Genomic DNA, 24,802 nt, shown 5'->3' on the forward strand with positions numbered 1-24,802 from the left:
CAATGGAACTTGAATACTGGGCAGTGAATATAATGGGTGGCAAAGGCAATACTGCCTGCATTGTACTACAGCCCAAACTGATTTTCTACCTCTAGGTTAAATGCTCCTTTCCCTGGTCCTAACATCCATACTGTAACGAGTACAAAAAAAAAGTATAATTGGAATGATGGAAGCTTACACTATTCGGCCCATTGTTTCTATGCTAGCTGTTCACTGGATCAATCCAAAACTAACCCCATTCTTAAGTTATGATTTTCAAAACCATCTTGTAACTCTGCTTATAAATTTCCCTCCTTTAAAGTAAAATAATATGCACATCTTATCAATATTTTGTTATCTATCTAAATAATTAAGTTTTGCATCAGGCATGCACTTTATTATGTCTGACCTGTTCCTAGTTTGCAAAGCACCCTGGTTCAAGTTTTATACTCACTAAACAGCTACAAATCCAAAATACATTTTTAAACATTTAATTCACTATCACAAACACGGCACCGCAGCAATGAAAATTGTTTGCCTCTTTTGAGTGGCCATTTTGATCCCTATACATTGCGCCACTCCTAGAGTTACCAATCCGCCAGGTTTATCCTGGATTCTCCAGGAATTGAGGATTAATCTCCAGGAATTGAGGATTAATCCCCAGGCCACTGCTGGGTGTAACTTGGGAGAATATTCAAGGGAGTATTTAAAATAGTGTGCTTTCTTTTCTTTTTCCTTGAACACTTCTTTATTAGTTTTAAGAATATTGGAATTGGAGGGGGAGAAAAGCTGTTTGACTGATGGCTAATTGTCATCCAATTAAACCATGATCATTTTTCAGTTGACATGAGAAGGGGTGCTGTGAGGATGGATGATTTGGGTGAGGAATGGAGGGAGTATGGTGACGAGGCAGTTACAGGGAGGTTATGTAAAGGAAGCCTCCAGGTATACAGCAAGCTAGAGTTGGATGGAACTATGCCTCTCCAAAAGATAATGTAATAAACATATTTAAAATATCAGTATAAATGCTACTGGTAAACCTAATTCCGACTTCCAAGATCTGCAATACTTCACCATCCCACTAAATACGGCTTCCTCTGAAGGGGTCTCAGGCTGTTCTTTTTGCCCCATTCCCAGAGCTTGGACCCTTGAACTGGGTCTTGGGTTGTGTTTTCGCGCCTTTGCAAATGTATAATCTGCAAGTTCAGAGTTACTTTATTTTATCGTCAGTTAGTGTTTGCATCCATGGCAGTGATGCTTTTCCTCCTCCTGCTATTCAATCCCCATATATACAACCTCCCAGCTCAGTGCTTCCTTTTCTGTCCTTTAGAGGTGTATATTTATGTGGTTATGATTATTTTCCAAGATTCTGCAAATGCTCAGTACTACTGAACTGGCATCTCTGCACATGTTGACTGCTCACTATCCCATAAGTAAAACAATTCCCCTTAGCAAATTCTAAATGTAAAAACCAACAATATCTGAAAATGTAGGTTTCATATCAAAAATGAGGAAAGTTTGTCAGACGCACAGTACCAAATTTGGGGGAGGGTGGGGAAGAAAGGAAAGAAAAAGACGTATAGGCAGAGTGTATGACAGGCAAACACAAAATTGAACATATTGGAGGGGAGGGAGACCGAGAGAAGGACATATTTACAGAAAGATGAAACTAACAGATTTTTAAACATCTCAGAACCTTAGAAACAAAAAAGGTAAAGGGAGAATTTTAACCCATCCCCTCACGATGGTTAGGGAGGGTCATGTGTTCTTCTAGCATGATGTACGGAATAGTGACCAGGAGCAGAAATCATGGATGCATTTTTATTTCCCTTCCCTAACAGGGATAACAAGATTAATACAGTGCCACCACTGCTGAGATCAACTCATTCACCCCGATTTAGTGATCAAACCTGAAATGCATTCTACTTTCTATAAATTAGGATTTTTAGGATTATTTGTAAATCATATTTTTATCATTCATGAATTTTATTGGTTTTGCTTCTAACTTTTCATGATCTTTGTATCATTTTTTAAAAATGTTGTCACAGCCATGAAGCGAGATATTGTCTTCCTAATCGATGGCTCTCCTGGAATGGGAAGATCACTTCTTCAGGTCCGTGAGTTTCTCATGAAAGTAATTCAGGAGCTTGATATTGGACCTGACAAAAATAAAATTGCTGTGGTACAATACAGTTCTGACCCAAGAGTTGAATTTGGCCTTGACACTTATTTAACAAAACGTGAAGTTTTGGAAGCAATAAAAACGCTCGTACTGAAAACAGGAAAACCCCTGAACACTGGTGCTGCACTGGACTATGTCACAAAGAATGTCTTCAGTCCATCTGCAGGGAGCAGAAGAGATGCTGGAGTTTCACAAATCCTGGTGCTCATCACAGCTGGGAAATCCAAAGATGATGTTGGACAGGCAGCAGTTGCAGTGAAACAGGCTGGTATAGTGCCCATTGCTATCGGAGCCAAGGGTGCAGACACATCGGAGCTACAAAAGATCGTACATGATCCTACATTTGTTTTAACAATGAAAGACTTTCAAGATCTATCGACCATTCAACAGGAGCTGTTAGCCAGAATGAGAACTCTGATTATTTTTGAGCAACCAACTGAAGGTAACAATCTTTAACAAATTGTAATTTATTCAATTAAATTGCTTAAGAATCGGTGTGAGATTATATCTTTCCTGCTCCCTTCAACCTTCGAGTCCTGAACTATGGGACTCAGTCTTTCATTTATGTTTCTAAACTAACATTAAGTTTTGTGAAGTTGACATAATAGGCTAATGATACATCATGTGAAAACTCTGTTTTTCCATGACTGTCTTTTGGATATACTGGGGCACAGAATTAGAAAAGAAAATAATTTTTATTTTGGTTATATTTTTATTTTCCCTTTGGGAGCTATTAAACAAGGAGATTATTTCCATAATTCCTCTAGTATGTCAACTAATACCTCATTACTCCATACAAAAATAGAGAGCTCTGATATGTGGAAATGCTGCAGTAAAGATTCATTGAGACATTCTTACAAATCTTGTGTATCAGGAAGTACATTAGGGAGGGTGTTAGAGTGAAGTTAATGTTGTGGCTGGGAACATAATTCAGACAAAGATGGAATGGAAAAGCAAAGGATGCTCATGCCAGATACTGAGGGCTCAATATTGCAGAAAACATAGAATATAAAAAGTGTAGGGTGAAATTAAAAAGGAAATTAGGAAAGCAAAGACAGGGCATGAAAAATATTACAAGTAAAATCAAGGAAAACCCAAAGTTATTTAAAATAAATAATATGAGGAAAAAGAGCATAGCTAAAGAAAGAGGAGGGCCTATTAAGGGCCATAAGGGTAACCTGTGTGTGAAGGTGGAGGATGTTGGTATGGTTCTTGAGGAATATTTCTGTTTGTTTTCACAAAAGAGGGGGATGATACAGACATTGCAATTGGGGAGGATTGTGAAATATTAAATGAAAGTATCATCGTAAGAGAGGACGTATTAATGGGTTTATATCTTTGAAAGTGGATAAATCCCCAGGCCTGGCTGAAATGTATCCTCGGCTGTTAGCGGAAGCAAGAGAAGAAATAGCAGAGGCTCTGATCATCATTTTCCAATCTTCTCTGGCTACAGGTGTGGTTCCAGAGAACTGGAGGATAGCTAACATTGCACCATTGTCTAAAAAGGGAGAGATCAAGTAATTATAGGCTAGTCAGCCTAACCACGGTGGTGGGAAAATTATTGGAAAAAATCTAAGGGACAGGATAAATCTTCGTTTAGAAAGACAGGGATTAATCAAAGACAGTCAGCATGGATTTTTTAAGGGAAGGTCATGTTTAACAAATATGAATTTTTTGAGGATGTAGCAAGGAGTGCTGATGAGGGTAGTGCATTTGGTATAGGCTCAATGGATTTTAGCAAGGCTTTTGATAAGGTCCCACATGGCAGACTGGTCATGAAAGTAAAAGCCCATGGGATCCAAGGCCAAGTAGCAAGGTGGATCCAAAATTGGCTCAGAGGCAGGAAGCAAAGGTTAATGGTTGATGAGTGTTTTTGTGACTGGAAGGTGTTTCCAGTGGGGTTCCGCAGAACTCAGTACTAGTTATCTTGCTTTTTGTGACATATATCAAGGATTAGGACTTGAATGTAGGGGGTATGATTAAGAACTTTGCAGTCGATACAAAAAATGGCTTTTAGTTGATAATGTAGAAAGCTGTACAGTGCAGGAAGATATCAATGGGCTAGTCAGGTGGACAGTGTAATGGAAAATGGAGTTCAATTTGGAGAAGTGTGAAATAATGTATTTGGGGAAGGCTAACAAGGCAAGGGAATATACAATAAATGGTAGGATATTGAGAAGTTAGAGGAACAAAGAGAGCTTGGAATGCAAATCCCTGAATGTGGCTGGACAGGCAGATAAGGTGGTCAGGAAGGCATACGGGATACTTTCCTTTATCAGCCAAGGCATAGAATATAAAAGCTGGGCGGTTATGCTGGAACTGTATAAAACACTGGTTTGGCCACAGCTGGAGTACTGCGTGCTGTTCTGGTCACTACATTATAGGAAGCTGCCCATCTACACCCACCCAAATTATGGAACAAGAGGAGAAAGCAAACTAACACAGGAAGGGAATTAAGCCAATAGAATAACCAGTTAAAGTCAGGCAAGGACAGTGACTCCAGCCAGCAGGACCTCCAGCTAACACAGACAGAACCTTTTGCTTTATTCTTTCCAGCCCATCAACCTCAGAGACTGATTCTTTAAACTGGCAAACTGTACAGTCATACAAAGAAGCTGAATGAATGAATGGACTTTCTCCCTAAATGATTTTTTTCAAAAATACATGTCTTTAGAGGCAGAAAGAGTGTAGCACTGAATGGCGACAGCATAGAGAATAAGAGGGCTAATTTTTGTTCCAGCTTCCATTCCTCGCATCCATAATCACACCCAAAATTTCCAGGCCCATGCCATTTGCAAGGAATGGCTGCTCACCACATACAGGCATAGATCCTGGATTGAAAGCAGGGGACCAGCTACAGGTTTGCAAGCAAGGCCTACAGTTACATGGCTGGGTACTGACACTGGGTCTTTCTAGATTCTGCAGGTCTTAAGATTTTGGGGGCTGGTATTGGGAATAGTCTTACCTGTTAGTGCCATGGTACTTTCAGGATTGCCATCCAATCTGTGGAGGGTTCTGGTATAAACTCGATGACCTGTTTTTTAGCAAGCTTGTCAGTTTGGCACCCTATAGTAACATTCAGAAGAAAGTGAGGCAGGAGACTTGGGAACACTTCCTCCTGGCCCATTAACACTAGGCTTCACCTGCCCTGTCTCATTTTGAGAACTGCTGGAAACCCCAGGGCAGCATTTTGGGTCAGAAGACTTGATGCAAAGGGTCTCTGCCCCCATTTCCTTTTTGCTGTGCCTAGAAATTAAGCATTACCCTGACATAATCAAGTGTAAAATCCACTTTATAATCAGAGCTGAAGAATTAAAAAGATTATCGAGAGAGTAGAAACTCTTCACAGACTGAGAGTCTGGAGCTTGGGCATTAAAGCAAAACCAGAGCACCGATAGGATAGGCCGGTACAATGAGTGAATTCAAAGGCAATATATAAACAGCATGGTAGGACATGCAAAGGCCAGAAGTGAACTCATTTACAAATAATTCCTACTTAATTTTAATCTTTTTATGTTATCTTGTTGATCCTTCTTGACCTGTCTGCAGCCTTTGATGCAGTTGACCACATCATCCTCCTCCAACGCCTTTCTGCTGCTGTCCAGCTGGGTGGGACTGCTCTCACCTGGTTTCATTGTTATCTATCTAAATGTAGCCAAAGAATCACTTGCAATGGCTTCTTTTCCTGCTCCTGCACCATTACCTCTGCTGTCCCCAAAGGATCTATCCTTGGCCCTCTCCTAATTATCATCTACATGCTGCCCCTCGGTGACATCAATCGAAAGCACAACATTAGTGCTCACATGTATGCTGATGACATCCAGCTTTACCTCACCACTACGTCTCTCAACTTCTCCACTGTTGCTAAATTAGTAGACTGCTTATCCACGCCCACTGGATGAGCAGACATTTCCTCCAATTAATTATTGGGAAGACTGAAGCCATTGTTTTCTCTCCTCACAACAAACTCTATTCCGCAGCTACTGGCTCCATTCCCCTCCATGACAACCGTTTAAGATTAAACCAGTCTATTTGCAACATCGGTGTCACATATGAGCTTTCAAGCTCATATTCGCCCCATCACTCAGACCGCCTGTTTCCACCTCCATAACCTTGTCCCACCTCAGCTCGACTTCTGCTGAAATCGTCATTCGTGCCTTCATTACCTCTAGACTTGACAATTCTAACACACTCATGGTTGATCTCCAATATTCTACCCTCGCACCAAGTCCTGTTCCTTTATCACCCTTGTGCTCACTGACCTGCATTGGCTCCCAGTCAAGCAACATCTTGATTTTAAAATTCTCATCCTTGTTTTCAAATCCCTCCATGGCATCACTCCTCCCTATCTCTGTAATTTCCTCCAGTCCCACAAGCCTCCAAGATATCTGCGCTTCCTCTAATTCTGGCCTTTTGAGCATCCCCGATTTAATCACTCTGCCATTGGTGGCCACGCCTTCAGTTCCCCAGGCCCCAAGCTCGTGAGCGTCCTCCCTACAACTCTCCGCCTACCCATCTCATTTTCCTCCTTTAGTACACTACCTAAAACCTAGGTCTTTGACCGAGCTTTTGGTCCTCTGACCTAATGCCTCCTTTTGTGGTTAGGCATCTTACTTTTGTTTTATAATGCTCCTGTGAAGTGCCTTGGGATGCTTTATTACATTAAAGGTGCTATATAAATATAAGTTGTTGTTGTAATGCATAGTCACAGCACAATGTTTTTGTCAAATGTTTTGTGTTTATCAGTGACTGAGTACTCTGTTTATAGCTCTGCCCTTTAATTACAAAATAATGTGATACCTGTACTTCTTTGTCTCTCTTGAAGAGAGGAGAGATGTTGTGTTCCTAATCAGTGGTGCAGTGGTTAGCACCGCAGCCTCACAGCTCCAGGGACCCGGGTTCGATTCTGTGTACTGCCTGTGCGGAGTTTGCAAGTTCTCCCTGTGTCTGCGTGGGTTTTCTCCGCGTGCTCCGGTTTCCTCCCACATCCAAAGACTTGCAGGTGATAGGTAAATTGGCTGTTATAAATTGCCCCTAGTGTAAGTAGGTGATAGGGAATATGGGATTACTGTAGGGTTAGTATAAATGGGTGGTTGTTGGTCGGCACAGACTCGGTGGGCCGAAGGGCCTGTTTCAGTGCTGTATCTCTAAATAAAATAAATAATCGACGGATCCGACAAGGTTGAATCTGCTTTTCTTATGATAAAACAATTCATTTCTAGAATCGTCGCCAGCCTGGAGATTGGAAGAGATAGAGTCTGTGCAGTGCAGTACAGTGATGACCCTAGCCCCAACTTCTATTTAAACAGCTATACATCTAAACCTGAAGTGATTCAAGCAATAAGTGCCCTTGGCCTTAAGGGAGGAGCCCAAGTCAACACAGGGAAAGCATTAGACTATGTCAGAAAAAATGTGTTCAGTAGGTCTGCTGGAAGCAGGATGGAGGAAGGTATGGCCCAGTTCTTGATCCTTCTCACTGCTGGCAAGTCCTCCGATGATATTACCCAAGCAGCAGTGGCACTGAAAGGCGCTGGTGTAGCACCATTCAGTATCGGTTCCAAGGATGCTGATGAAGATGAACTCCGCCAGATTTCACTGTCTCCCCACTTTGTTTTCAGGGTAGATGATTTGCAGCATGTTGGAACTATACAACAAAATTTGGAATCACCCTTAAAGAAACTAAACAAAGAGAAAATAATCACTATCTACACAAACTTTGCTCAAGGTTAGGAAGCTGTTGAGTTTCATTAATGCTGTATTTTAAAATTGGTAATAGTAACATTAATCCCTGTGAAACATTTTAGCCCATTGTTGTAATCCATAATTGGATGGGTTTAAACAAATTCCAACCTTTTTCTCTGGATCCCAAGTTTCACCAATGCATTTTACGAAGCAAGTATATAGCTATGGTATTTAGCTATTTGCTTCATATGGGACCTCTGTGTGCATTGCTGTTATGGTTACCTACATGATTTCATTCAAGGTGACTCATTATGAAGTTTTTTGAAATATTTGTTGCAGACATGATACAGCACTATACGAAGGGAAGGCTTTCCATATATTGTTTATGATTTGTGAAGTTGAATAGTATGGCCAGCTCTCTATCTGTCCGATGCTACAGATATAGGTAGTGGCCTGTAATTTCGACACTGTTTTCAACATAATTTGAGCGCATAGCTGAAGCAAGTAATCTTTTTTGCTAGCGAAATGGGGCAGAAGCCGCTTAACGCCAGTTTTCCACCTCAAAATCGATCTGCCTGAATTCTCTCTGGCTTTTTGGCAATTTGCCCACCGCTTCCCAATGACCTCATCTTCACTTATTATAGTGAGGGCCCAATGGTGCTGCAGCTCCAACTTTTCTGCTGCTACACTTGCAATGCACTCTGGGTAAATTAGATTGCTAATTCTAAGGCTCAGCTGAGACTGGTAGAAGTTAGAAAATTGAGCCTGGAGAAGAGAAAGCTTTAATTGCAATTTCTGCCATTGGAAGCAACTTTTCCACTTTTTTTTTGTTGACCGTTTGTGTATCCAGAACTGGATTTGCTTCTGAGAGTGTGAGGCTATCGGAAGATTTTGACCCACACCATCCCAACTACAGTGAGGGCATCTTAGGACAGTTACAGCATGTTCGTTGCATGTCATTATCATGGAGTAGGAGGAAGATGAGGACAGGATGGAGCAAAGGAGAATCAGGCAGCATTTAAGGATGAACCCCACTAGCTATTGCCCATCCTGTCTAACCCCTCTCCATGCTGACCCTAGAATTTTTTCTATTTATTTCTGGTGAAATGAATGTAGGTGTTGCTGGCTAGGTCTGCATTTATTGCCCACCCCTCTTGAGGAGGTGGTGGTGAGCTGCTGTCTTGAACCATTGCAGTCCTTGGGGTGCAGGTACACCAACAGTGATGTTAGGAAGGGAGTTCCAGGATTTTGACCCAGCAACATTGAAGGAATGGCGATATAATTCACGTCAGGATGGTGTGTGACTTGGAGGGGAACTTGCAGGTGGTGGTGTTCCCATGCATATGCTGCCCTTGTCCTTCTAGATGGTAGAGGCCATGGGTTTGGAAGGCATCAAAGGAATCTTGGTGAGTTGCTGCAGTGTATCTTGTAAATGGTACACACTGCTGCCACTGTGCATCGATGGTGGAGGGAGGAATGTTGAAGGTGGTGGATGGGATGCCAATCAAGCGGGCTACTTTGACGTGCATGATGTCAAGCTTCTTAAGTGTTGTTGGAGCTGCATCCATCCAGGCAAGTGGAGAGTATTCCATCACACTCCTGACTTGTGCCTTTTAGTTAGTGGACAAGCATTAGGGAGGCAGGAGGTGAGTTGCTTGCTGCAGACTTTGCAGCCTCTGGCCTGCTCTTGTAGCCACACCATTTATGTGACTGCTCCAGTTCACTTGCTGGCTAATGGTGACCCCCAGGATTTGATAGTGGGGGATTCAGCGATTGTAATGCCATTGAATGTCAAGGGGAGATGGTTAGATTCTCTCTTGTTTAAGATGGTCATTGCCTGGCACTTGTGTGGCGTGAATGTTACTTGCCACTTATCAGTCCAAGCCTAGAAGTTGTCCAGGTCTTGCTGCATATGAACATGGGCTGTTTCAGTATCTGAGGAGTCATGAATGGTGCTGAACATTGTGGAATCATCAGTGAACATCCCACTTCTTCTGGCCTTACGATGGAGGGAAGGTCTTTGATGAAGCAGCTGAAGATGGTTGGGCCTAGGACACTCCTGCAGTCATGTCCTGAGACTAAGATGATGACCACCAACAACCACAATCATCTTCCTTTGTGCTAGGTATAACTCCAACCAGCGGAGATTTTTCCCCCGGTTCCCATTGACTCCAGTTTTGCTAGGGCTCCTTGATGCCATACTCGGTCAAATGCTGCCTTGATGTTAAGGGCAGTCACTCTTACCTCACCTCTGGAGTTCAACTCTTTCGTCTATGTTTGGACCAAGGCTGTAATGAGGTCAGGTGCTGAGTGACTCTGGTGGAACCTAAACTGAGCAATAGTGAGCAGGTTATTGCTAAGCAAGTGCTGCTTGATAGCACTGTCGACGACCCCTTCCATCACCTTTGCTAATGATTGGGAGTAGACTGATGGGACGGTGATTGGCTGGGTTGGATTTGTCCTACTTTTTGTGCATAGCATGACCAGAATGGGTTGGCAGTATTTAGATTGCAGTGACAGAGTGCCACAGCCAGTGCAGGAGTGAGTGAACCTAGTTCTTGCCACCTCGCTCATACCTGGCAACTGTGCTGTGGACTTATATAGAGTCATTTCTGCAAAAGCGCTGTGATGTCCAATGCCAGCACCAGTGGAATGCTAAATGCCACCCGTAAAGTGCCACTATTTAATTTTTAATGCAATTATTCTTCAACAAAGAATTGGCCTTTGAAGGAGAGGGCAAAACCGATGTGAAAATTAAAATTATTGAAGCAAACTTCTCTTGAAGCCTCTGTTGGAAAAAATTTAGCACAATTGTTCACAGATTCATAAATTAGGTAGTATGGAAAACTAGTTGCAGTGTTGGACAGTGAAGAGAGTGCTTTCATCTGCATTTGAATATGCAGTTCTTTATTGAGAATTGTTTGATAGATAGTGTAGAGCTAAACCATGCCCCAATGAACTTAGAATTAGCAGTGGAATTGCTGACAAAAAAAAGTTATATTCCCATTGATGAAATTAAATAAGAACAACTACTCAATCAAACAAGTGCCCCCAAATAATTATTTGCCCCTTGTACCAATAAAAATTACCCAAGAAATCACTCTTTATCAGGAACTTGATATAAATTAAATATTTTTTTTTTTTGTTTGATCACATTGGAGGTACTGTATTGGGAGAATTATTGAGACAAGACTGAGAGATTAATGAGCATTACTGACCCTCAGTAATCCCATGAGTTAAGTCTCTATTTCTATTGACTTGTTAATATCAGGTTCATGATACGCAAGGCTTTCATGGTGTAATAAGAATGTGCATTTTATTACTGTTTAACCAGATAAAACATTAAATTGTCTCCTTTCAAACATACTAGACTTTTAATGTAGCACTTTTATTTTTATACATGACCACTAACTGTCAGAAATTCACTTTCCATTTCTTGCAGATGCTGTTAAGAGGGATGTTGTGTTCCTTGTTGATGGATCGGACAAAGTCAGAGATGCTTTCCCTGCAGTTCAAAGATTCATTTCTGGAATGGTTGATAATCTTGACATTGGAAGTGATAAAGTCCGAGTTGGTGTGGTGCAGTATAGTGATGATCCCAGAGTTAACTTCTACTTAAACAGCTACACCACAAAACGTGATGTGAAGGATGCGATAAATAGTCTCGGGCAAATAGGAGGGAGACGAGCCAACACTGGTGAAGCCTTGGACTACGTCACAAAGAACATCTTTACTCGGTCTGCTGGTGGCAGAGCAGAGGAAGGTGTGCCCCAGTTCTTGATCCTTCTCACTGCCAGCAAGTCCACTGACGATGTTAGTCAGGCAGCATTAGCGCTGAAACAGGCTGGTGTAGCACCTTTCAGTATTGGATCCAGAGACGCAGATGACAGTGAACTCCAACAGATTTCCCTGTCGCCTGGTTATATTTTCAAGGTGGATGATCTGCAGAATGTGGAAACAGTTCAACAACGTTTGCAGTCGCCATTGACAACACTGAGCAAAGATCGGATAATCCGAATCCAGACAACGATTCTTGGCGGTGAGAACGTCATTTCCAATGTTTAAAAACAAAAATTGCACTATAAAATGGAGAGAAAGTCACAAGCCAAAAATTATAATACGGTATGATAAAGGGATTCGAATTCTATTCAGATATACAGTCGCATAAAATCTTTCATTACTGTGTGCAGCCCTATAATGTTGAAGCACAGTGTACCCATAGAATGGTTACAGCACAGAATGATGCAATTCGGCCTATCATGTCTATGCCAGCTCTCTGCAACAGCAACTCAGCTCGACACTCTTCCCCCACCTTTACTCTGTAGCCCTGCAATTTGTTCTCTCTTCAGATAAATATCCAATTCCCTTTTGAAGTCCACGATTGAATTTGCCTCCGCCAGACACTTAGGCAATGTATTCCAGTTCCTAACCACTCATTGCATAAAAAAAGTTTTTCCTCATGTCACCTTTGCTTCTTTTGCCTTATATCAGTGTCCTCTGGTTCTCGACCCTTCCGCCAATGGGAGCAGTTTCTCACTATCTACTCTGGCCAGACCCCTCATGATTTTGAATACATCTATCAAATATCCTCTCTCAACCTTCCCTTCTCTAAAGAGAATGACCCAACCTCTCCAATCTATCCACATAACAGAAGTTCCTCATCCCTGGAACCATTCTCGGAAAACTTTTTCTGCATCCTCCCTAATGCCGTCAAATCCTTTCTAAAGTGTGGTGCCCAGAATTGGACACAATACTCCAGTTGAGGCTGAACAAGTGTTTAATACTGGTTCACCATAACCTCCTTGCTTACGTACTCTATGCCTCTATTTATAAAGCTCAGGATCCCGTATCCTTTGTTAACCACTTTCTCAGCCTGTTCTGACAGTTTCAACAATTTGTGCACATATAACCCCAGGATCCTCAGCTCCTGCACTCCCTTGAGGCTTGAAGGGGAAGATGCAGTTGGTGGTGTTCCCATCATTCGCTGTCCTTGGCCTTTGAAATGATGGAGGTCATGAGTTTTGAAAGTGCTGTAGAAGGCGGCATGGCAAGTTGCTGCAGTGCATCTTGTAGATGGTACACACTGCTGCCGCTTTGCACTGGTGTTGGAGCGAGTGAATGTTCAAAGTGGTGGATGGGGTGTTGATCAAGTGGACTGCTTTGTCCTGGTGCTGTCGAGCTTCCTTAATGTTGGAGCAAGTGGAGAGTATTCAGTCGCACTTCTGATTTGTGCCTTTTGATGTTGCACAAGCTTTGGCTGTTAGGAGATGAGTTACTCACTGCAGAATTCCCAGCCTCAGACTTGCACTTGTACCAGAGTATTTATAGGGCTAGTCTAGTTAAATTTCTGGTCAATGGTAACCCGCTCCCCCCTGCCCCCACCAACCCCTCTGGTTGGAGATGGTCATTGCCTGACACTTGTATGGCATGAATATGACTTGCCAGTTATCAGCCCAAGCCTGGACGTTGCTGCATGCAGGCATGGACTGCTTCATTAGCTGAGGAGTCGCGAATGGTGCTGAACACTGTGCAATAATCAGCAAACATGCCCACTTCTCACCTTTATGATGGAGGAAAGGTTATTGATGAAACAGCTGAAGATGGTTGGGCCTAAGACACTACCCTGAGGAACTCCTGCAGTGATGTCCTGGGGTTGAGATGATTGGCCTTCAACAACCATAACCATCTTCCTTTGTGCTAGTTATGACTCCAGCCAGTGGAAGGTTTTCCCCTGATACCCATTGACTTCAGTTTTTCTAGTAGCTCCTTTGTCCCGTAGTTGGCCAAATGCTGACTTGATGTCTCAATCAATCACTCTCACCTCACCTCTGAAATTTAGCTCTTTTGTCTGTGTTTGGACCAAGATCTGGAGCTGAGTGATGCTGGCAAAACCCAAACTACAGATTGGTGATCAGGTTATAGATGAGTAAGTGCCACTTGATAGCTCTGTCAGTGACACCATCCAACATTTTGCTGATGATCAGGAGTAGACTGCTGGGGTGGTAATTGTCCAGATTGGATTTGTCCTGCTTTTTGTGGACAGGTCATACCTGGCAATTTTCCACATTGTTGGGTGGCTGCCAGTGTTGTAGTTGTACTGGACCAGCTTAGCTAGGGGCATGGCTGGTCCTGGAGCACAAGTGTTCATTACTATTGCCAGACTGTTGTCAGGGCTCATAGCTTTTGCAGTATCCAGTCCCTTTAGCCGTTTCTTGATATCACATGAGATGAATCGAATTGGCATCTCTGATGTTCGGGACCACACGAAGAGGCCGAGATGGATCATTCACGTGGCACTTCTGGCTGAAGATGATTACAGATGCTTTGTTGCACTGATGGGCTGGGCTTCCCCATCATTGAGGATGGGATTGTTTGTGGAGCCTCCTGCTCCCATTAGTTGTTTAATTGCAGGGTTGCAGAGCTTAGATCTGATCTGATGGTTGTGGGATCGCTTTACTATGTCTATGGCATGCTGCTTCTGCTGGTTAGCATGCCTCTAATGTGTTGTAGCTTCAGCAGGTTGGCACTTCATTTTTAGGTATGCCTGTTGCTGCTCCTGGCTTGATGGTAATAGTAGAGTGAGGAATATGCTGGGCCATGAGGTTACAGAGTGTGGTTGAATAAAATTCTACTGCTGATAATGGCCCACAGCACCTCATGGAATGCCCAGTTTTGAGCTGGTTAGATCTGTTCTGAATCTATCCCAATCCCCTTTAGCATAGTGGTACCACCGTACAACACGATGGAGGGTATACTCAATGTGAAGATGGGACTTCATCTCCACCAGGACTGTGCAGTGATTACTCCTGCCAATGCTGTCATGGACAAATTCATCTGTGACAGGTAGATTGGTGAGGATGAGGTCAAGTATGTTTTTCTCTCTTTTTGGTTTTCTCACTATCTACTGCAGGCCCAGTCTGGCAGATATATCCTTCACGGCTTGGTCAGTAGTGGTGCAACTGAGCCACTCTTGATGATGGAAATAAAAGCTCCCCACTCAGAGGACATTCTGTGTACATCCTCAGTGCTTATTCCAAGTGGTGTTCAATATGATTCATTAGCTGAGGGACGGCGATAGGTGGTAATCAGCAGGAGGCTTGTTTCCTTGCCTATATTTGTCTTGATGCCATGAAACTTTGAGGTTCGGAGTCAATATTGTCGACTCTCAGGCTCGCCATCCCAATTGTATACCACTGTGCCACTTCCTCTAGTGGAACAGGACATACCCGGTGATGGTGGTGTCAAGAACATTGTCTGTTCTTGTCTGATTCGGTGAGTATGACTATGTCAGGCTGCAGCTTGACTAGTCTATGGGACAACTCTCCCAACTTTGGCACAAGTCCCCAGTTGTTAGTGAGGAGGGCTTTGCAGAGTCAACTGGACAGGGTGTGCCTTTGTCATTTCCAATGTCTAGATCAGTTTCGGGTGGTCTGTTAGGTTCTATTCTTTTTCGACTATCCTCTAGCAGTTTGGTACAACTGAGTGGCTTGCTAGGCCATTTCAGAGGGCAGTTAAGAGTCAGCCACATTGCAGTAGGTCTGGAGTCACATGTAGGCCAGACCAGGTAAGGACAGCAGATTTTTTTCCCTAAAGAACTTGAGTGAACCAGAGGTTTTTTTTTTATGACAATCCAATAGTATCATGGTCACTATTACTGAGATTAGCCTTTTAGTCCAGATTTATTAATTAATTTAATTTAAGTTTCACCAGCTGCTGTGGTGGGATTTTATCTTGTGTCTCTGAAGCATTATGTCCAGGCCTCTGGATTACTAGTCCAGTAAAATTGCCACTACTCTACCATTCCCTTAAAATAAAATAATATATTAATATTTTTAAGTGCAGAAAAAGAAATTGATTCAACAGCTTTAACTACACTTATTGAATAAACAGACTGTTCTGTTAGCTGGTTGATGCGTTAATGTAATGAAGACCAAACCCAAAATTTAATAGAATAATAAACTAATTTACATATTTCCTCCTTCACCAATTGTCTCTGCAACAGCATTTTAAATTACCAAAGATTATATGCTGCATCTGAATTCAAGACATTTATGTGCAATTACCCCTCCCCATCACTTCAATTGATTTTCTTCCATGTCATTGTCATTTATATTATGGCATGCAGAGTGTTATTATTTTATACCAGTAGCCATAGCAATTTTAAGACAAATAATTTATTGTATATAACTCTTGGTTTCCTGAGAAAATGTATGTTTTGTTTTTGTGTTCTGTTATATAGACACAGATCATTACAAACAAAGGTGCAACTGCTACAGACACTCTGAACATATCACCAGATAAATAAGCAAGTAAAATTTCAAATGGTAAATTTCCTTATAACAATGGCATTACTCACAGTATCCAACAAGAGAGCATAACTGGAAGAATCTATCCTGGCCAGAATGAAGAGAGTGTGCATTATTTTTCAGATTTGGTGATAAACATTATCTGGCATCCAGTCACATCTAGTTATTAATCCCACCTGGAGCCTTATGGTTCACTTAGAATACTGTACGATGTGCAATAACAAGTCAATACAGTGACCCCTGCTCAGATCTAGAAGTGCTTCAGTTACACCATGAGAAGATGGTATAGTTGGTTGAGCCCCAATATTGACTGTATTTTGTTTAAGTGTACCCTGTCCCATAAGGTTCAATTAAGAAATAGCACTACAAAATCCAGAGAAAGCAACCAATCTAATTAGAATTTCAGTCCACTATCATGTTTCATTCTGGTAGATTTGTGGAGTGCTTATTTGCTTTCCCAGACTAACCTTGATTAATAAACAAGCAGGGATGTGGGACTAAGCATGACTCTTCCTTCAAAGAGCCATCACAGGAATGACTGGCCAAATGGCCTCCTTCTGTGCCGTAAGTTTCTGTCATTCTATGATCTATTTTCCATTTCTTGCAGATGCTATTAAGAGGGATGTTGTGTTCCTGGTTGATGGATCGGACAAAGTCAGAGCTGCTTTCCCTGCAGTTCAAAGATTCATTTCTAGAATGGTTGATAATCTTGAGATTGGAAGTGATAAAGTCCGAGTTGGTGTGGTGCAGTACAGTGATGATCCCAGAGTCAACTTCTATTTAAACAGCTACACCACAAAACGTGATGTGAAGGATGCAATAAATAATCTCGGGCAAATAGGAGGGAGACGAGCCAACACTGGTGAAGCCTTGGACTACGTCACAAAGAATATCTTCACTCGGTCTGCTGGTGGCAGAGCAGAGGAAGGTGTTCCCCAGTTCTTGATCCTTCTCACTGCCAGCAAGTCCACCGACGATGTTAGTCAGGCAGCATTAGCACTGAAACAGGCTGGTGTAGCACCTTTCAGTATTGGATCAAGAGACGCAGATGACGGTGAACTCCAACAGATTTCCCTGTCGCCTAATTTTATTTTCAAGGTGGATGATCTGCAGAATGTGGAAACAATACAACAAAGTATGGAGTCACCATTGATAAGACTCAACAGAGATCAGATAATCCAAATCCACACAAAAGTTGAAGGTGAGAATGTGATTTTTAGTTTTAAAAAAAGTCACACTCAAAATATAGAAAATTACAATCCAGAGAATCATAATCCTGCATGAGAAAAGGTTGAAATGAAATTCAGATAATACATAGAATTACATAGTATAATCAGCACAGAAACAGACTATTTTGCCCTATCAGTCTGTGCTGATGTTTATGCTCCACTCAAGCCTCCTCTCAGCCTTCCAAATCTAACTCTATCAGCATATCCCTCAATTCCCTTCTCTCTCATCTGCTTATCTAGCTTCCCCTTAAATCCATCTATACTATACACCTCAACTACTTCCGATGGTAGTAAGTTTCACATTCACACCATTCTCTGGGTAAAGAAGTTTCTTCTGTATTCACTATTTGATTTTTTGGTGATTATCTTATATTGATGGCCACTTGTTTTACTCTTCTTATAAGTTGTAACATTCTCTCTGTGTCTACTCTATCAAAAACTTTTCATGATTTTAAAGATCTTTAATAGGTTACCCCTCAGACTTCTCTTTTCAAGGAAAGGTAGATCCAGCCGGTTCATCCTTTCCTGATAGGTATCACCTCACAGTTCTGGTATCATCCTCGTAAATCTTTTTTGCACCCTCTCAGGTGCCTCTATATACTTTTTAGTAGACCAGAACTGCATGCAGTACTCCAAGTGTGGCCTAACCAAGGTTTGATTCAAGTTCACCATAACCTCTCTACTTTCAATTCTATCCCTCTGGAAATGGACCCTCCTGCTTGTTTTTTTTTTTAATGACCTTATTAACCCATGTCACTACCTTTAGTGATTTGTATATTTGTACTCCTAGGCCCTTTTTGCTCCTTTACCCCATACAGATTCTTATTTTCCAAGTAATATGCAACTCGTTATTTTTCTTAGCAAAATATAAGATCTCACTTATCTATGTTGAAATTCATTTGTCACTTATATGCCCATTCTGAAAGTTTGTTACTATCTCGTGCTATGTTGCTGTCTTCCTGGTATTAACACTGCCACCAGCAACACCCCCCCCCCCCCCCCCAACCCTGCCACACTCCCTCAATTTCGAAATTATGCTGTTGATTTCAAAGTCCCAAAGTGGGACCCCACTTCCTATGTTCTGCCACTTTGAATAGCTACCCCTACTCTCTTTTTGTATGACAGCCAGCTATGTATTTGTTCAGCTACTGATCGCCTGACACCTCATGTTTTAACCTTATTCATTAGTCAATGATATGGTACCTTTATCAAAGGTCTTTTGGAAATCTAGATATATTACATCTACTCCGTTAACCTTGCCTACTCTCTCTATTACCTCTTCAAAGAAGTCAACGAGGTTGCCTAAGCAAGACTTTCGCTTTTGAAATCCATGCTGATGATTCATTATATTTTTGGTTTCTACCTGTTTTTCTGTTTTCTCCCTTAGTAAGGATTTCATTATTTAACCTTCCACTGATGTTTAGCTACTGGTCTAAAGTTTCCTGGATATGTTCAATCTCCCTTTTTTTAAATATAGGTATAGATTCAGCTATCTGCCAGTCCTCTAGCGCTACATCTGTTTCTAACAAATTATTAACTGTATGTAGCAGTACCTCCTCTATCTTTTCATTATAGATGCTTTTAAAATGTGTTGTTACAATCTGTCCGGAGCAGGGGTTTTATATTTGTTGAGTTTGATTAGTTTATTCAACGCTTTTTTTATTTTAAATGCAGTTATATCATTTCTAATCTCATCTTCCAGCGTCATGCCTACCTGATCACAGCACAATATTAATTTAATATTTTTTGCAATTTCACTATTGCTGCCTGTGATTTTATTCTGTCTGCCCCTTACTAGCCTGTACCATGCTAACATTCCATTTTTATGTATGTGACTAGAATAATTTACTGCTTTGTTTTATGTTCCTTGATCATTTAATTACATAGACTTTCTTTGCCTTCCTAGTTTGTTTCTTGACTTCTCTCCTAATCTCTTTGTATTTTCCCTTGTCATGCTCTCCCTACTGTCCATTGTAATTAGTGTAGGCCTTTCTCCTTGCCCTCAATTTTTCCCATATGCCTTTAATCAATCACGGTGTCTCAATAGTGTTTAATTTGTCCTTGTTTTTTTAATGGAATGTATATTCTTCTGGGCACTGTTGAACTTTTTAAATGTTTTCCATTGCTGTTATACATCAATTATTGTTTGCAATATTGTGTGCATTTTATTTTTCTGAAGTTCTACTCTCAGTTCCTCAAAATTAGTTTTTTTTCCCCAATCTGTCAACCAGATCTTTGTTATGCTTATGTCCATCCCAATTATTACCTTAAAAGCTGCAAAATTCAGTTGCATGGCACCTGTTTTATCGGTGATGACATTAGCAATGCGCAGGGAGCATCCAGCGGAAGTATGCAGAGTAGATCGATCGTGATGCCAGTCTGTGTGGTAATTCTGATTTGGTGCTAGCTGTGCAATTTGGAGCTCAGTTTGGACCTCCTGAGCTAACACCTTCTCTTAACCTTGCACAACTGAACATGCGTTCAGCAGCAGGAAGGACTTCCCAACAGTGCTATTTAAAGGGATCATCAACTACTTTCAGGTTAGTTGTTGATTACTTTCTACTGATTGTAGAAATATTTGGTGCTTTCCAGAGCTGCTTAAAGTTGCTGAAGTATACAGGATGTGATAGCTACAAGGATTCTGCTCTTGCTCCTGGACATGGATAGAGTAGTTTTCAAATCCCTTGGCCTACAGCATGACCAGGAGAATGAGCAGAGCCAACAAAGAGCAGGACAAGCTGCTAGAAGAGGGGAGGAGTATTGCGGGGGTGGGGGTGGGGGTGGTGGAGAAGGGGTCTCAACAGGAGGCCATATCCACCCAGAGTGTTCATGGAGCAATTCTCCAACCTCAACCTCAGCGAGGAGCAATGTGTCACACGTCTCGACTTCCCTCACGAGGTCCAAACTGAAGCCTGCCACCTGCTACATCCATAACTGCAGCCACAGAGCAGGGCGAGGATGTCAATGCCAGTGGCTGTGAAGGTAACTGTGACCATAAACTTTCATATGTCTGGCTCCTTCCAGGCTGGAGCAGGCAATGTTTGCAACGTCTCCCAGTTTGCCATCCACTGTTGCAGAAGGGAGGTCATTAAGGCTCCGTTTTCCAAGAGAACTGAATATATTTGATTTTCTCTTGCCAGCGAGAAGCAGGCAGGCAGAGCAAGCATGCAGCTTCACAAGGATTGCAGGCTTCCTATGGTGCAGGATGCATTCACTACACATATTGGGCCGGGTTTTGTCCTCCCCAGGCATCCGGTTCTGTGGTGTGCGGAGGGGGTAGGTTCCTGAAGATGGTTTCAGATGAGGCCCACCGCGGACCTCAATATCATGAGGGCCGGCCCAATCCTCCTGGTGGTGGCGAGGCTCTGCAGCTGGGCGATGGGACCACAATTTAAATATTCAAATTAATGAAATTAATATATTTTAATATACTTACCTGAGATCTTGAGGGGCCGCCACGATCTTCGGCACAGCGGCTGCCACTCCCTCACATTCAGATCCTCGTCTGGGAAAACGAGGCGCCACACTGGTGGGGAGGGAGGAGGAGGTCAGTTTGTTAGTGCAGGGACAGGGGTGGGGATACAGGGTCAAATACACGTAATGGCTGGAGGGGATGGTGGGAAGGGTTGAACCTTAAACTTTGTGCAGTTTATGGGGGCAAGGTCAGATATAAAATGTAAATGTTTTGTGGGGGGAAGGGCAAATATTTATTAAATTGTTATTGCGGGGGGGGGGGTGGTGGAGTGGGAAAAGGGCGTAAGACATTTATTTATTTAATTTTGGGGAGTAGGACTTTAAAAATTTGAATTGGGCGGCAGGGCTGGCTGCCCTTTAAAAATGGCAAGACAAACCAGAGAGTGGCTAGTGGTGATAAGGGCTATCTGTTGCCCACATGGTTCATGACTCTGGTGTGCAACCCATGTAACCGTGAGTAGAATGCATATACAAAAACTATGCTGCCACACACAGTGTGGATCGAGCCATTGTGGTGCTTAAACATTGTTTCCACTGCCTGAACCACTCTAGAGAGCCCTGCAGTATTCAGCAGAGTGCACATCAATCTTCATTGTTGTCTGCCGCATGCTTCACAACCTTACCATCATGAAGGGCCAGACCTTGCCACCAGCTATATGGTGACTAGCTGAGGAGGAGGAAAAGGAGGGGTCAACTAACATGACCTTCTTGGCCAGGCTGTCCATGATTGATTCATCTGACTGTGGTGCTAGTGAACACAATCTCAGTTCCCCGTTCACCATGAATCCCACACATTAACTTCCCTCTGACATGGACTATCACAGAATCCTCTTGCTGAAATAAAATAAAATCCATACAAAACTTTCCAAACCCAAATTTATAAATCAAATCCTGCCATATAGAAACATAGAAAATAGAAGCAGGAGTAGGCCATTTGGCCCTTCGAGCCTGCTCCACCGTTCATTATGATCATGGCTGATCATCCAATTCAGTAACCTGTTCCCGCTTTCGCCCCATTGATCCTTCTAGACCCAAGAGTTATATCTAACTCCTTCTTGAAAACATACAATGTTTTGGCCTCAACTGCTTACTGTGGGAGCGAATTCCACAGGTTCACCACTCTCTGGGTGAAGAAATTTCTCCTCATCTCAGTTCTGAATGGTTTACCCTGTATCCTTAGACTATGACCCCTGGTTCTGGGCTCCCCCGCCATTGGGAACATCCTTCCTGCATCTACCCTGTCAAGTCCTGTTAGAATTTTATAGGTTTCTCTGAGATCCCCCATCACACTTCTGAACTCCAGCGAGTATAATCCTAACTGACTCAATCTCTCCTCATACGTCAGTCCCACCATCCCAGGACTCAGTCTGGTAAGCCTTCATTGCACTCCCTCTATAGCAAAACATCCTTCCTCAGAGAAGGAGACCAAAACTGCACACAATATTCCAGGTGTGGCCTCACCAAGGCCCTGTATAATTGCAGCAAGACATCCCTGCTCCTGTACTCGAATCCTCTTGCTATGAAGGCCAACATACCATTTGCCTTTTTTACCGCCTGTTGCACCTGCATGCTTACCTTCAGCGACTGGTGTACGAGAACACCCAGGTCTCGCTGCATATTCCCCTCTCTCAGTTTATAGCCGTTCAGATAATAATCTGCCTTCCTGTTCTTTCTACCAAAGTGGATAATCTCACATTTATCCACATTATACTGCATCTGCCATGTATTAACCCACTCACTCAACTTGTCCAAATCACCCTGGAGCCTCTTTGCATCCTCCTCACCCTCTGACCCAGTTTTTGTGTCATCTGCAAATTTGGAGATATTACATTTAGTTCCCTCATCTAAATCATGAATATATATTGTGAATAACTGGGGTCCTAGCACCGATCCCTATGGTACCCCACTAGTCACTGCCTGCCATTCGGAAAAAGACCCATTTATCCCTACTCTTTGTTTCCTGTCTGCCAACCAATTTTCTATCCATCGCACTACACTACCCCCAATCCCATGCGCTTTAACTTTACATGATATGTCGGACTTTGTCGAAAGCCTTCTGAAAGTCCAAATAAACCACATCCACTGGCTCCCCCTCATCAACTCTGCTAGTTACATCCTTGAAGAATTCTAGTAGATTTGTGAAGCATGATTTCCCTTTCGTAAATCCATGCTGACTCTGCCCAATTCTACCACTGTTCTCCAAGTGCTCTGCTATAAAATCTTTGATAATGGACTCTAGAATTTTCCCCACTACCGACGTCAGGCTGACTGGTCTATAATTCCCTGCTTTCTCTCTACCTCCTTTTTTAAGTAGTGGGGTTACATTAGCTACCCTACAATCTGTAGGAACTGTTAGAGTCTATAGAATCTTGGAAGATGACCACCAATGCATCCACTATTTCTAGGGCCACTTCCTTAAGTGCTCTGGGATGCAGACTATCAGGCCCTGGGGATTTATCGGCCTTCAATCCCATCAATTTCCCCAACATCATTTCTCTACTAATACTGATTTCCTTCAGTTCTTCTCTCTCACTGAACCCTGTGGTCCCCAACATTTCTGGTATGATATTTAGAACATTAGAACATTACAGCGCAGTACAGGCCCTTCAGGCCTCGATGTTGCGCCGACCTGTGAAACCATCTGACCTACACTATTCCATTTTCATCCATATGTCTATCCAATGACCACTTAAATGCCCTTAAAGTTGGCGAGTCTACTACTGTTGCAGGCAGGGCGTTCCACGCCCCTACTACTCTCTGTGTAAAGAAACTACCTCTGACATCTGTCCTATATCTATCACCCCTCAACTTAAAGCTATGTCCCCTCGTGTTTGCCATCACCATCCGAGGATGGTATCCTCCTTTGTGAAGACAGAACCAAAGTATGCATTTCGTTGGTTAGCCATTTCTTTGTTCCCCATAATAAATTCCCCTGCATCTGACTGTAAAGGACCTACATTTGTCTTAGTTAATCTTTTTCTCTTCACATGCCTATAGAAACTTTTACAGTCAGTTTTTATGTTCCCCTCAAGCTTCCTCTCGTACTCTATTTTCCCCTTCTTAATCATTCTCAATATAGCATACAAAAGTTAATTAATCACCCTTAAGCGTTCCTTTAGTCTTCCATGTGTCTTTGCTGGTCCTAGTGCTGCTACGCAGTGCTACCCCAGTGGTTGCAGCATGGCTGGTGGAAGGCGGCTGACACTCACTGGCGGAGACTGAAGACGGCCTTACAGGATGCTCTTGAGCAGATCTGGTCCTTGAAAGCCTGAATTCGGACTGCACCACTTTGGCATGGGTGGCAGCAGTCTGGGGTGGTTGGCTGATAGGCAAAAGCAAGTGGCTGGATTTTACCAAGCCCATGACATCGGGCATCGTAGCGGGGGCCGGAAAATGATTGCGACAGATGTCCGCCATGGAGCGCAACGCCAGTAGGGCCCGGCCCGATCCTCCCGGCGGCAGCGAGGCTCCTTGGCGGCCTCCCCGCCGCTGACTGACGGGATCCATTTCAGTACTTAAATTAATGAGATGAATAAATTTAAATGAACTTACCTTGAATCTTCCGGGCCTGCCGCAATCCTGTCTGGAGAAAGCCAGCGTGATACTGGAGGGGAGGGTGGAGGAGTTAAGATTTCCAGTGCGGTGGGGTGGGGAGGCGTGCGGGGATGGGGTCAAATAAATGTAATGGATGTAGGGGATGGCGGGGAGGGGTGAACTTTAAACTTTGTGCAGTCTGGGGAGCAGAAGGTCAGATTTTAAAGTTGTATTTTGGGGGAAGTTAATGTAATTGTTATTGGAGGGTGGCAAAGGGACATTAAAATTTTATTTGCTAAAGTTTGGGGGAGATGAATCTTTAAAAATTTAAATATGCCAGCAGGGCTGGCTGCCCTTTAAAAAGGGCGCCAGCGCCTGTGCACAGGTAGCTGATGCCATTGCCAGGGACAGACAGC

At 42.7% G+C, this 24,802-nt stretch overlaps 1 protein-coding gene across 1 annotated transcript in view; it reads left to right on the plus strand.

The window, feature by feature from the left end:
* The window catches only part of LOC137372223 (collagen alpha-3(VI) chain-like), a 244,888-nt gene that overhangs the window by 42,864 nt on the left and 177,222 nt on the right, over window positions 1-24,802 (plus strand). Inside the window, exons 7-9 of the mRNA XM_068035869.1 lie at window positions 2,028-2,603; window positions 11,286-11,882; window positions 16,757-17,350. Coding sequence (XP_067891970.1) covers window positions 2,028-2,603; window positions 11,286-11,882; window positions 16,757-17,350 — 1,767 coding nt within the window. The remainder of the gene's footprint in view (window positions 1-2,027; window positions 2,604-11,285; window positions 11,883-16,756; window positions 17,351-24,802) is intronic.

Source organism: Heterodontus francisci, chromosome 7, assembly GCF_036365525.1.
Source record: "Heterodontus francisci isolate sHetFra1 chromosome 7, sHetFra1.hap1, whole genome shotgun sequence".
Lineage (NCBI taxonomy): Eukaryota > Metazoa > Chordata > Chondrichthyes > Heterodontiformes > Heterodontidae > Heterodontus > Heterodontus francisci.